At 43.9% G+C, this 14,640-nt stretch overlaps 1 protein-coding gene across 13 annotated transcripts in view; it reads right to left on the bottom strand.

Moving 5' to 3' along the window:
* USP28 (ubiquitin specific peptidase 28) overlaps nt 1–14,640 on the bottom strand; it is a 47,655-nt gene that overhangs the window by 11,263 nt on the left and 21,752 nt on the right. For 9 of the 13 annotated variants that reach the window (XM_074976888.1, XM_074976890.1, XM_074976896.1 and 6 more), the window contains 10 exons: nt 13,686–13,765; nt 12,520–12,668; nt 9,508–9,635; nt 9,219–9,314; nt 8,792–8,971; nt 7,157–7,377; nt 6,741–6,811; nt 3,730–3,958; nt 1,563–1,760; nt 148–287 (listed from right to left, as the gene is read on the bottom strand). In XM_074976888.1, coding sequence (XP_074832989.1) covers nt 148–287; nt 1,563–1,760; nt 3,730–3,958; nt 6,741–6,811; nt 7,157–7,377; nt 8,792–8,971; nt 9,219–9,314; nt 9,508–9,635; nt 12,520–12,668; nt 13,686–13,765 — 1,492 coding nt within the window. The remainder of the gene's footprint in view (nt 1–147; nt 288–1,562; nt 1,761–3,729; nt 3,959–6,740; nt 6,812–7,156; nt 7,378–8,791; nt 8,972–9,218; nt 9,315–9,507; nt 9,636–12,519; nt 12,669–13,685; nt 13,766–14,640) is intronic. The other 4 variants (XM_074976889.1, XM_074976899.1, XM_074976895.1 and 1 more) reach the window with 1 other exon arrangement.

Genomic DNA, 14,640 nt, shown 5'->3' with positions numbered 1-14,640 from the left:
AGAAAACCCAAACAGGAAAGTAGAAAGGAGTTGGCCCAAATGCAGCAGCGCTGCAGAACTCTAAGCACATGAGAAACAGAGGTTTGTTCACCCGAAGATCCGAAAACAGCGAGCTGACTCAAGGGCTCTGTGTTCCAGAGTTCTCACCTCAGACAAAGCAGCCTCTACGCCGTTCTTCTCATAGGCATCAGCTGTATTTGCAATGGCTTGCGCAGTCTGGTCCTTTGCAATCCTGGCATGTTCAGAGGAGAGCGAGCATATGCTATGTTCACAGCCTAATGGTTGGTCTGATTGGACATTTAGAGAGAGATTAGGTACAAATCCAAACGGGAGAGAGGCAAATAGTAACTAGGATGGTTGCACAATACCTTAGCATGAACCAGGCACAGGGACCAACTTCTGCCTCATGGTTAACCATTAAGACACACCTACACAACAGCTGAAAACAAGCCTCCCAGCCCAAGGAGACAAATCTGGGCTACGAGGGGCCTCAAGTTAGCATGCTAAAAACAGTCGTGGGGATGCTGTGCTTTGGGCGGCAGGTCAGGCTCTCAAGTTTACCAGGCCCCCGAGACCTTAATTTGGGTGGATAACTCAAATCTCTGTGAAAGTGCTGCCATTTTTGGTACACTCGCTTGCACCCCATGAGCACACATCTGCTTAGTGGGCTGGAAGATTTGCTCCCAGCTGCAGCACAGATATACCCTAAAAGACCTATCTAGCAAAGCACTTCAGCACACAAATAGTAAAGCTGAAGTTAATGGCGTTTTTCCCGTTTCAAGTTAAACAGGTGTCTCAGTGCTCTCACAGCTTAGGGCCTCGGGTTTTTGTACACTGCTCAACAGATCCCTTGCTCAAGGATCAGTATCTCATACATTCTGCTGCTCAGAACAATAAGTATGTGACTTCAGTGGACAGAATTATGGACTACACATGGCAGAAAGCCTTTCCTGATGAGAGATTTCAGTATCAGTTAGCAAACTGGGATGCACAGCTGCAATTCTGATTCTGGAGTTTGAAATGCAACCCCAAAGGTAATATTTTAATGAGCAATGTCCCAGCACTGCCAAGAGATTCTTCTTCACTTCCTGTCCTAAAAGATAGAACACTGTTGTGTACCATTAAACAGAAGTGACAGTGTTTCAACGGCAATATTATACACAACCACATCTGTGAAGCTCAACAAGATGCATGCTATAAGGAGCTGCTGTAATGAGGTCTCACTTTCAAAAGGTGACTACGTCAACATTCTGCAACAAACACACAAAATAGTAACATAATTAAATCGAAGTGAGATGAGATCATTGCCATGAGCTGAATGTAAAACAGGATATGATCAAACCTGACATTTCCAGAACTACACAGACATCCGCACCGCCTCACTTAAGAAACAGAACATTAGCTTTTGCCTGCTGATGGGAACTTAGCAACTAAGCTTAGTTCGCAGCTTTGCCCAGGTGTTCAAAATTGTTCTGAAAGGCCAGGAACCAGTGGAATTTATAACAGGGAAGTTATTACAGAGACAGGAAACGTGACCTGCATTCACAAGGATCTTCTGTTACCTTGTCCTGATTCAGAAGTGAAATCCTGAGATGCAGAATTAACTGAAGACTCTATCTGAGGGATCTTGCAGGACTGTTCCTGTTCCCATTCCTCTACCTCCTGTTCCAGCCTCCAGTTGTCCTCTTGTATGTAGTTCTGCAGTTCAGGTGGCAGGGCTTCTACTTCTCTTTGAAAGTTTCCCACTTCAGAAGCATCATCTGGAGAGAAGCCAGATTTTTAGTTGGCAATGAAACACACAGCAAGAAGCAAGATCATGCTCAGAGGGGCTGACAGTAGAAGGGGAGCCCTGGAAGGGGCAGGGATGAAAGCGGAAGGGGTGCAGGGGCTTAAGGCAGACAGCTCTGCCCCGTTCCTCCGCCCCCCCCGCAATGCTCCCTCCTTTGAAACTGCCCCCAGTTGGGAGGCCTGATCATATTGATTCAAATGAGGAACATCTAGAAATGTTAAGGAAGATTGATCAAATGGTTCGGAAAAATAAGGAAGTAAAAAAATATCCTTGGAATTTGAATTCGAGGTGCTGTATAAAGAAGCTACAAGAAGAAAATTTGGGTAGAGAAATATCTTTGTGTTCTGTGTTTATACAAAACATAACACCATGGGGTCCTAATCCATGACTATGGGCTAACACAAACAATAACTAAGCATGGAAAAAACGCATAGCTGTATGGCTCTCCTGGGCTCAGTAAACCCACTCAAAGTAGCAAAAGGTATAGATTTCTCCGTACCAGAAGCTACAGATGTGGTTTAAAATGACACAAAACAAAAAACTTGGGAGATCAGCATAAAACGCTACAGTTCAAAACTACGGGAACCGCAAGGGTAAGAAACTGCAAAGATTCGAAGGCAGGCAGTGATTTTTTTCATATGTACTAAAATATTAAGATAAAATGGGACATTGGTTAATACGGGCATTTCAGCTGTATAGGACTGCTTAAGGGAAAACATAATTAGAATGGAAAACAAGGTGTACTGATTTTTACATCTTCAACATTATTAAATGAGTGTCTCTAACAATGAATAACAACGCCCTATCCTGGGCTCTTTCCTTTACAAACATATTCAAATGCACTAGAAATTTTAAAGGCATTAAATGTACATTAAGTTCCATTAGAAGTGCAGGATATGTTCATTTAAGAAATTGAAATGTCTCAGTCATAGGAAGACAATCAAGAACTTCTTTCAACTTCCACATTCCCATTAAATAGATTCTACAGCAACACTTGTTGCATTATTTGCTTCTATTATACCAAAATTAGCCATGTATGAAACGACTAGGTTCTTCTAGACAGCCAACAGCTGTATGATGCCACATGTATGATAATGTTTGCAAGTAGTTGCTTATACACTCACACATTGCAAACACAAAATTACAAAGATCAGTTATAATTAGTGATCATTCATCTCAGACGAGAGAGAGATGGCAATCGCTCACATACAACAAGAGAGACCATAGCCTGCATTTGCAATACACCAGCTGCACTATGTTATATCACCGCTATCGAGAGAAGCCAAACCAGAAAGCAAGATGTAAATGGCTGGGCCAAAGTGGGAATCACTGTCTGACCTTCTAAATTACTTTCAGACCGCAGCCAAACACAATGAGAATGCCAAAATACATGCAGACTGAAAGACACAGAAATGCAGGACCAGAGATTTAGATGGGTAAGAAGAATAGATCCAGTTAATGCTAAGAAAAACCCTGACTCATGCGGTTCAGACCATCTCCCTCAATTAGGGATTAGGACATCTTCAGTTTAATGGTGGAGCAATTAGCTCGCTTCTGTCTGCTGCATGATTTCTTTTGCCTTCCTCAGAAGCACCAAGTCTGCTGACTGTCAGAAAGACAGGATAGTAGGGATAGATGGACAGGGTGATTCAGCCAGTATGGCAATTCTCATGAGCCTACATTGATCAGACAGTATTCAGTATCAACCCAAAAGGTCTGAACACTCACTCATCTGGGCTCGTTAGTCAAGACTGGGAGGATCACACCACAAATCTCAGTTTTGCTTTCAAGTCCCTCTTTGGTTATGGCCAAATGAAAACCCCTGACACAGCTTCACCACCCACAGAATGGTGTTGAGAAATGAATGATAATCCAGTGCTACGAAGGCAACAAACATTATGCAAGTGACTAGGTGTTACCAGCAGCTTTGCTTCTAGTACCTGCAACATAGTGGGACAGCTTATCATTGATGTACATCAGGCAGTAGGCACTGGCATTCCTCAAACCTCCATATGAATCTCTCTCTAGTTCTTCCCAGGATGATTCTGTCACTGAGATGTCGTTGTATTTGAGCCAGCTCTTCCGCGGCTGGTCATATACGTAGGCCCAATAGTGACCAGCATTTGCTTGACCCTCGTGAACCAGGACAGCATGCAAGTGATACGGAACCTGAAAATTCACACGGGCATGATTTCAAGCTTACCTTTAACGAATGAAGTCATCTGAGTTTATGAAAATCTATGAAGACGTTCACAGCTGTCACATGTTTAAAAATTGCCCATTCGTATATTCAACTTCCTGATGTAAACAGATTCTCTTCCCAGGCACGAGCTTAGCTTAGAAATACTTCAATCCACTACCACGGTGTCATCTGAAGCCTGACCACCCCACAGGTATTCAAACTCGTCATATCTCATTTAATGAATTTCTTACTGCTCTCTCGAAAATGTTTGCCAAGGACCCAGGAGTTGCCAGACAGGGCTTTCTATTTCTGGTGTGTAAGGTAATTGGAACTTGAAGCCTGCTCCCTCTCACCCCCACACTCCCGTCCCTGTCCACATTCAAATCTGTAACAAAAATTCTCAAGCACCACAGCATGGGTGCTTGTACCTGGCATAAAAAGTATTTTCAGGACTCTAAGAGAAGCGGCACCCCAGAAGTATTTGTCATATACATTTTAAAAATTAAGTTACTGCACTGTCTCCGATTCTCTGAATACATCTTGAATTCCAAAATACAAGATTATCTGTACTGCTATGTGGAGAAAGAACCTTTGCAAACTACATTATCCTTATACCCCCTTCTATGCCAGAGAGCACAGAAAAGTCTGGCCTGATACCCAAAACTGATTTAAAAATAACACCCCCTCTATAGAATCCACTCAGAGGAAGGTTGTTCCTCAGATCCTTCCTGCCCAAAGTATCCGAGTGACATGGATCAGAGGATTCTTTATCACTCTTAGATCTTGGGACTCTGATACAAGTCTGAGGGACACTCACTCAATCTTCCCTGAACACTCAAATTCCAATACATATCGAAGCATATTGCACATAAAACCCTAATGTATTTGGTCTCATGGGATCTAACATAGTCATCTCCACTAAGGATAACGAGAACCAGATTCAGAGGACTAGTGCGTAATTCTCACCCTATGCTTCCTGTTGTTCAATACAGAACAGAAGATGAATCCAACAAGAGCCTGGGACTCTTGCTACCTGGCTGCTATGCTTAAACATAAAGATTCAGAGACCTTTTGTCTTGGTAGATACAAGAATTCCTTCTCCAGAGGGGCTCAGACTCAGTATGACATAACTGCATCTTTCTCTGATCAATGAGAGACTTCTCAAGCGAAGACCAGAAAGCATTTTTTGGTCTGAAAGTCCCATCCTACTTATTTGGGCCCAAGATCCATGCTCATTCCTAGGGCAACTCTTGTGGGACAGAAAGCCTCTATTATTTGTTTGCGGTACTTACTGGCAATGCAGTTCTGGTTGGTGGGCAGATGAAGCGACTGCCAATCTAAGGTGCCATACGCTACAGGGCATCAACATTAAAGATGGCTTTATCGGAACATTAGTCCTTAAAACTGACCGTTTCTCCCAGGCACAGAAAATATAATCGTCAGAAAAAGTCCGAACACAAAACAAGAAAAAGCTCATGACAATCTCCCTTCCCACAACCCCACTTTTTAAATTCAAACACTAATACAGGGAGAGGACGAGGTTCTACATCGATGGAGACTGAAAAGCATAGAAATGAGACAACTGGCAACGGAGGAGTTTCTTGACTCCTGGTTCTAGAACTCTGCAGGACAGTTCACTGACATACTATATTACCTCTTACCCTACCCCAACAGCTTTGAAAAAGGGCCCAGTCAGTGTGGCAGGGCAAGAAGGTCTCACATCAGGGGTCAACCAAAGCAGTGTCACGGAAGTAGGTTAGAACTACAAACTGTGATTTAGCAGAGAGAATTCTAGGCCCTTCTTGCATTGAGAAGTCAGCTGGCTACAACAAAGACGACTCCAAGTCCACAACACTGTCCACAACAAAGAACGTAAAAGGGAAAGTGCAGCAAAATAAAGTTTATCGTTTACCTCAAAATTTATTAAAAAAGCTAGTAGAGAAAAAAAAATCTGTTTCTTTAAAATCTTTCAATTTCTTATGCCAAAATTTCCCTGGGGAAATTTCTGAAATATGTAGCTGCAGAAAAAGTCAACTGACCAAAGGAAATACTTGGATTTCACTTTATACAATAGACATTTTTCAAATGATAAATGTATTGGAGCATAACTAGCCTGCCACCCTACAGTGACGCAGGGAGCTCATCCTTCAGGGTCTTTGACCAATCCAGATACGTGTATGACCCTAAAAAATTCACCTTTGCATATGCAGGAGTCTGAGTGCTAATGGGAGAAAGTGACAATGACCAGCATTTCTAGGGAGGGATAAGTCAGTGGTTTGAGCACCGGCCTGCTGAACCCCAGGTTGAGAGTTCAATCCTTGAGGAGCCATTTAGGGGTCTGGGACAAATAGATTTTTTTTGGGGGGGGGGGGGAAAAAAAAAAAAAAACCTCTCAGGGATGGTGGTTGGTCCTGTGAAGAGGACAGAGGATTGGACTCAATGACCTCCTGAAGTCCCTTCCAGCTCTATGAGATGTGTGTCTCCATATAAACTTATATTAAACACATCATATATCGTTTGTTTTCAAATTCATGAATCGTATTAAACGAACAAGAACACAATCCAAAATAAGCTATTTCTCTTCCGAAAAAGGCCTGTGTTTGGTTTCAAAGCAAACTCAGTAAAACATTTTTAGACATTTCTGGCCCCCTCCTATGTACATACATGCATCTTTTCCTAATATTAATGAGAACTACATGCATGCACCAGCAGCAATATATCATTTTTATGTGCCCCTGTATGTAAACTTAGCAAAGCCATGCTTCCTACCTGACAGAGGACAGGGTCACCATACATTTGATCAATGGATTGGTTGAGTCTGGTAGTACAGTCCTTCAGCTCTATTGAGAGAAAACACTGATCATTAACTTAGTTTTTATAGCCCTACTCCTCATCCCAAAGACCTGGGAGCACGGAGGTAATGAGAATACAGACCCAAGAGAGCCCTCAGACACAATCATGCACTTACTACCTCAGACATTTATGGAAAGTTGTGCATACATGTCTTATAATAGACCAGGGCCCCGTGCACATACCACACATCACAATAAATGGGTTATTTCTACACTCACCGCTGAAGAGCGGCCACCTCTTGGGTGGAGCATGGTTCAGGTTTAACCAGCTGAAATTACCAGAGGGAATTTAGGTCAACAAGACACAGAAATACACAAATACTTGGGGCCAACCTTGCATGTCCTGCTCAATCTCGCTCTTCCATCGCTGCAGGCACGTCCTAACCAGGCTCACCTCCTCCTCTGTGGCCACATGGGGAGCTGGGCATTCAGGTATTTCTGCTGGTAAATAGGAGGGCTGGGGCAGCTTGTTCATACGTTCTTGCTGGGGCAGAGGGTTTACCACAGTCGATGTTGCACCTTCAATGCTCTCAGTACTTTCTTTCTTCCGTATACTATGAAACAAAAGCCATTCATTGATGGACACATTATTCAGGTTGCCGTTTTCAGGGAACATGCTCAAGTTGATATTGCTTTCAAAAATAGTCAAGATCTAAACAAGCTAGTTTCCAATTTGAGGCGATGCCAGGTTTATATTTATTCACTAGCCAGGAAACAGCCTGGCAGCCTATAAGCTTTTTAAAGTGAAGTCAATTCCAACAAGACTGGATCTTAAGACAAGATATGATGTAAAAGCTCAACATCTTACAGGCCTCCACGGTGAAGCACAGAGCCACAATTCACAACACTAACAATTCCTTCCTATTGTACCGGAGAACTTATTTATTTGCTTGCCTAAATTTCAAGTGCAAGCCAACCAGGGCGGTCAGATTTGTAATAATTCAATATTGCACTATTTTATTGGTTGATGAAACAAAAGATTACAACACAGTGCAACGATTTCACATAATTTATCTCAAGATTACACTTAAACCTAACACATTGGCTTTGTTTCTGGAAGGGGGAAAAAAACACCTGTAAGCAGGTGCAGAGTGTTATTTGCATCGATTGGTTGCACTAATTATTAAAAAAGGGATAGAGAGTAAGACGAAGAATATCAAACTTCCCCTATATAAAACTATGGTATGCCCACATCTTGAGTACTGCATGCAGATGTGGTCTCCTCACCTCAAAAAAGATATACTGGCATTAGAAAAAGTTCAGAAAAGGGCAACTAAAATGATTAAGGGCTTGGAAAGGGTCCCACATGAGGAGAGGCTAGAGAGACTGGGACTTTTCAGTCTAGAAAAGAGGAGACTGAGGGGCAATATGATAAAGGTACATAAAATCATGAATGGTGTGGAGAAAGTGAATATTGAAAAGTTATTTACTTGTTCCCATAATATAAGAACTAGAGGACACCAAATGAAATTAATGGGTAGTAGGTTCAACACTAAGAAAAGAAAATTTTTCTTCACACAGCGCACAGTCAAAGCACTCTAACAGAGTTTAAAAAAGAGCTTGATAAATTTTTGGAGGTTAGGTCCGTAAATGGCTATCAGCTAAGGGTAAAGTACAGTGCCCCAAGCCTTTAGTCAAAGGCTGGAGACAGATGGCAGGAGACCAATCGCTTGATCATTGTCTTCAGTTCACCTCCTCTGGGGCACCTGGCACTGGCCACTGTCGGCAAACAGAACACTGGGCTGGATGGACCTTTGGTCTGACCCAGTATGGCTGTTCTTATGTTCACTCATCTGGGAACAGGATACCCGATAGCATGGGCTATCTGTGTCAGTTCTTGTACACTTCCCCATGGTTCTGAGACAACTGAATCAGGTGATTTAACAGATACTGGAGCAACAATCCAGGACCGTAACACCAAAAGGTGAAAGCTCTCTCTTCAGCTAACTGACCTTTTTCTTTACTCACCTATTTTGGCGCAGAGGCTCATTTAGACTACAGCACTCAACTTGGGACTGTGCTGGCATCCTCTGAGAGTCCTGAGCAGAGGGAACCACTAATGGTAGCTTTGTACTGGCAAATTCAAGAACATACTGCATCATATCAGGCAATGGGAAGCGGCTTGAGCCAGAGCCATATTTCACGTATCTAAACGAAAAAAGCAGACCGCAGCGTTCTGTTAACTGAGTCCTCACACAACTTATGTTAAACTAAAAGGAAAATAATATGGAGCAAGCCATGATATTTATTATAAAATATAAATAAAGGCCTTGTAACTGATGGTTATGCTAATAACTACCTTTTGCACTTGAACGCAAACAGCTCTTATTTAATTTCCTGCTTTATTTAAAGAGAAAAACATGAATTCTGGAGAAGAGTAACAGTATCTGCTTACCTTTCCAATTTCTGCTGCAGAACTGCGATTTCCTTCCTCAGCTTCCTGGTCTCCACTCTCTTCCTTTGAATAATCTCCTTATTGCTATACAAGTACCTAAACAAATACCCCCACCCCAAAAGTGACCGTGTGAGATTTGTACACCTCTAAAACTCTGCATGGTCTCCCATATGCATACATCCCCCTGATCCCAGACTCAGCCCTGGCCCCTCCATTTCTCTTGTTAGAATAAACAGAGAAAGTGTGAAGCAGCAGCTTTGATGGGCAACACAGTCTTTTAACATCTCACCTGTCCATATAAATCATTTGGGAAAATTCTAGTTTGTTGTGAATCTTCTCTGGCTGTCCTAGTGACTGATTGAACTCGAACCGAGAGAGTTCAAAGGTCAAAACCGGAGGAAGCTTTGTAAACCAACGCTGTAACAAACAGAAATGCCCCCACAAGGGCATAGATTTTGTGAGAGGACTACTGAATGGCACGTTTTATATCAACAAGTAATTCTGCCCCTCAAATAACCTTCGCCCCAAACTTACAAAATGTGTAGCAAATTGAAATGAGTTGTTATTCAAAAAGTCTAATTTTACAAAGTATAAGACTTCCACTTCCAATTTAGACCTTCACCATACAGACCATAACTAAATAAACTCCACAATGTAAATATTTCATGCCCAGGCCACTCAGACTGAGACAACCATCCAATCAAAGAGCAAATTCGTAGAAAACTGGCAGATGCTACACTGCAATAATTTTTGGAAAGAAAGAATTACTTAACATCAACAAAGGCAGCCCTTAACTAACTTCTTTGCATTTAACTATTCTCTTGGTCTATTCAGAAACTCTCTAGCTTCACAGGCAAAGACAACAGACCCAACTTCTCGGTATTTTAATAACACACTGGAAAGTTTATTTGTATTAGCAGTGATACTTTCCCGGGCTCCTAGCTTTCAACAATATTTCTGACATCCATTGCAGGAAGACTATTTCACATGTTTTTCCGTAGTGCCAGAGAGACCTTACCCTCCCCTTTTTGGGGCTCCTGACATTACATTACACTAATATTGCTCTGAAAGAGCCATATCAGAAAACCAGGGCACAATTCATCCACACAATCAAAATGAACCAGTCATATTGACAGTGAGGAAAGCTTTGTATTTTGCTTGACCCTTTTGAGAAAAGTCAGCCAACACCTTGATAGAGAACACCAGTCAGGAAGTATTTATACACATTACTTAGGTGAAAAAACAGACTCCTAGTTAACCTTCCTGCATGTCAGGCTTCAAAACACTCACCTAAGTACATCCTCTAGTCACAGTATCCTGGGAAGTTAAATTAATGAGCACAGGTTTTTCTATTCACATCTCTTAAAAATAAAAGCCACAGTCCTTGACTGAGGGCAAGGGTGGGGAACCTTTCCGGGGTCCAGGGCCACTGACCCCGAGAAAAATTCATCAGGAGTGACATAAGCGAGAAACACAAAAGACCCACCACAGCTGACTTGATGTGGCCCCCACCTAAAAACATTCCTGTCACACACCAAGGCCAGAGCCTAGCAGGGGGAGGGCTAGTAGATTTTCAGGGCCCCCTTAGGCTCTGGGGGGGGGGCCAAAACTGAGGGAGGTCAGCGTAGGAAAGGGCTGCTAGGAAGCAGGCTTGGGTTTTGGGGTCTGGGAAGGAGGGAGGGTGCAGGAGCAGACTGGAGGTCTGGGTGGGAAGGGGGGTGCAAGTGCAGGCTGGAGGCGGCGGACCTGGGTGGGAGGGGAGTGCAGGAGCGGAGTGAGGGTCTGAGCAGAAGCAGGGTGAGGGCAGGGATATGGGCAGGAGGGGAGGGTGGAGGAGCAGGCTGGGTGGACAGCGAGGGTCTAGGCGATAAGGGGCACTCCATGTCACCTGCTGCTCCCAGGCACCACAACCCGTTGCTCCTATTGGCTGCAAGTTCAGACAATTAGTGGTGGGGAAAAAGCCAAGCAGTGCTGAGGGCTGCCGTTCCTCCAGCTGGGTGACCGGGAGCGGCGGCAGCAGCGGCAGCAGCACACAAGGCTGCTTCTTCCCCCTTGCCAAGTAGAGTCAGTGGGCTGGACTCAGCCTTGGCTTGTCTGACTCCAGCCAGTGAGGCTTGGGGCTCCAAACCCCCCACATCACAGCAGGCCAGATGCTCGGAGGTGGGGGTAGAGAAGGGGAGCCCTGAGCCTCACGGCCTGGATCCAGGCAAGCTGCAGGCTGGATTAGGACTGCGGGACATAGGCTCCCCACCCCTGACTTGCAGCCTTATTTCAGACACTTTCCCCTACTTTTCAGTTAACAACTTAGACCATCTAAAAGTCTTTGACATGTTGAGCTGTCTCTTGCTCACACTGCCCAAGATTTTGCACTAACCAATCCAACTAGAAGTCTGCATCAGCTGTGTCTGCGTGGTACTAATATAAGAGAAGCAATCACTACAATCAGGCAGTCAATTCCAATGTTACATGGGCTTTGTAAAGAAGCTCATCATCAACTCTAATCTCTCTTCCCCCCAACCCCCTGCCACTCTTCTTTGAGGCACTCCTCTTACGAGCGAATCTGTTCTGCCCTCCCACTTTTACCTCAACCCCTTGCAAAAGTCTCTTTAGTGTTGTCTTCCAGCAGCTTTTTAACATGGTCTACAAATTCTTTTCCCTCAGTCTGCCTTTGCAACACAAGAATCTTCTATCATTTGAGTAATCGTTCTCTGCAGTCTAATTTTCCCATTACTCTGATCTATATAATAAGACTAAATTCAACGTTGCAAAGTTTAGCAGGTTACGATGGCTCATGATTTGAGTAATTAAAGAAGGGGAAAAAAACATCAGCACAGGCAGAAGGCTAAGAGTTACAATGAGAGAAAAAATGCACACTATAAGAGGAAGGAAAGTAGTACAAATTTCAAATGGCGTACCATCAAGTTAAGCACTGTACTTTTACCCTCCAAAAATATGGAGGCAGTGGTTCTTTCCTACTCAGGTACGGGTAGGCTTCAATAGAAAGAGAGAGACTGTTTCACACTTACACATCAGCAGCAGGCACCTTGTTAAAAGGGTGAACTCCTGGAGTAAGTTATATTGGGACATCAATGTCTTTACAAACAAACTAGGGCCTGGTGGCTGAGACAGCAACTCACATTTAATATTGTGTATCTTTAAGAGATTGACCATGAAAAGTTTTACATTTGGTAAAGAGAGAATGTTTGCAGACAGCATTTTAAGTTACCAGAACACAATGGGATCTCCCTGCACTACACTGACTGCACCCTTTGAAGAGGAGCAAATGATACATGCAACCAACCTCTTGTCCATACTTCACTAACTGATCAGAAGGCAGTGGCTCCATCTCTCCTTCTACCATGGCCCCTTCCAAACATTCGTTCAAGTTCCGATAACCGTTTACCTGAAGGGGATACTGGCCAAAGGTCTCTATCCTGGAAAAGGTCTTGCCTGAGTAAGGTGGAAGGAAAAATACAAGCCACCTTAAAACAAACTCTCTCCTCTTAACAGTCACTTATTTTATCATATGCAACTACAGGTTGCACCTCCCTCATCCAGCACCATTGGGACCGGGCCAATCCCGAAAATGGCAATTTGCTGGACAATGGGAGGTCCTCTGCCTCCAGTCCCCCTGACTGCTGCGCTGTCCTGTCACCAGCTCCACTTCCTCCCCACTGGCCCCCATGACTCCAGTCCCAGTGGCCCCCTTCCCTCTGGCCTGGTCCCTGGCCCCAGACCACAGCCATGACCCAGGACGCGGACAAAGCCGACGCAGCTGCAGAGGCTGGCTTCAGCCCCGGCCAGGCTGCTGGAAACAGATTTGGCTCAGTTCGGGGACGCTCACGAAGCCCCAGTGACACAGGCCCTGCAGGCTTCCCTGCACAGGGCCTCTGGCTCCCGTGTTGTTGGGGTCCCACCTGCCAAAGCTCCCAGACACCATCCCTTAGCCGAATAGCCTCCAAACCCAGGATCTCTGGTCCAGTGACATCCACAGTCCCAATGGACCACAGACATTGTCGGACCAGAGAATGCCGATTTTGGGAGTTGTAACCTGTACATGTTTCCCACTCGAACAACTGCTTGTAACACTTGAAGAGATCTTCCAGCAAATCACTCAAGATCCTTCCTCAGGCAGGCAGTTTAGAGATATGTCTTCACCCTTAAGAAATTAGCTCCCTACAGCTGATCTTTCCTAGAGGTGAAACCCTTTACAAATCTAAGCTTGTGAAGGTTGGGTTTTAATGAGGATTCTACACTTTGGAGAACAGACTTCACCATATATGAAACACACTAGGACAACTATATAGTAATAATCTTATCTCTACGCCTACACCAATAGCGAAAAACCAGTAAGCCCACAAGAAACTTTAACAATACACAATGTCACAAATTTTATCATAAATCTACATAGCAACAATCAAAACATGCAAAGGAAGTTAAAAGTAAAACTAAAAATTCCTGACTTACCTTCATGGACCCCTTCTGTTAGGAAAGTCCCATAAAAGAGTTGCACCATTGGATTTTCTGATTTGTCTTGAGGGCTGCTGCTTGAAAAATGAGCATGTACACATTTATGAGACAGAAAGAGAGCATTACGCCTGCCTTCCCAAGAACACACACATATACACATACACACACACACACTTACATATTAGGATTTTTATTTTGATGGCATCAACTAAATATAACCAAAAGTAATGTAACTGGAGGAAAAGGTAGCCAAAAGACCCAAAATGAAGCTACAAGGCTCACCGTTTCCCAAAACTGGGGGCCTGAAGAAATTTCAGGGCTGCAGCTGGTTTCTGCAGGGCTCAGGCCATGCCTGCAGCTCTAGGGCCAGGCCAGCAGCCCATTCAGGACGGAGCTGGCTCCCATGGGGCCAGGGCCACGTCCAGCACAGGGCTGGAACCAGCCTTCAGCCTGTGGCTGGGCTGTCACTGGGGTCAAGGTCCAGCAGGAGGTAAGGGGGGGCCAGGGCTGAGCTGGGGCAATAAGGCTCCAGTGGTTAGCATGCAGCTTAGAGCAGGGCTGCCTGGCTCCATTAAGTCTGCTATCCGCTTTTTTCCAGACAACTTTTATGGCAATCCCATTCATAAATTAGTAAGCAATCCATTGAATTTTGATGTCAATACATTGCCAAAAGTACTGCAACAAGCACTCAAAATAAAATATGATTCAAGTGCAAAAGACAATTTCAAAAGCTCAAGCTTGGAGGGATTTTGGATAAAATATTTCCCAATGTACTTGAAAGTTCAAGAAGCAGCGCTACGTATTATTCTTCCATTTTTGTCAATGTACCTCTGTGAAAAAAGCTTTTTAAGTTAAGTCACATTAAAAAGGAAAAAAAGAAATTGACTGGATGTCACAAGCCATTTGTTTTGCACAATTTCGTCTTTCAAATCTAGGATTTCCCAGCTTGTGA

This window comes from Carettochelys insculpta, chromosome 25 (assembly GCF_033958435.1).
Source record: "Carettochelys insculpta isolate YL-2023 chromosome 25, ASM3395843v1, whole genome shotgun sequence".
Taxonomy (NCBI): Eukaryota; Metazoa; Chordata; order Testudines; family Carettochelyidae; genus Carettochelys; species Carettochelys insculpta.
This window is presented reverse-complemented; position numbering and strand designations above follow the sequence as displayed.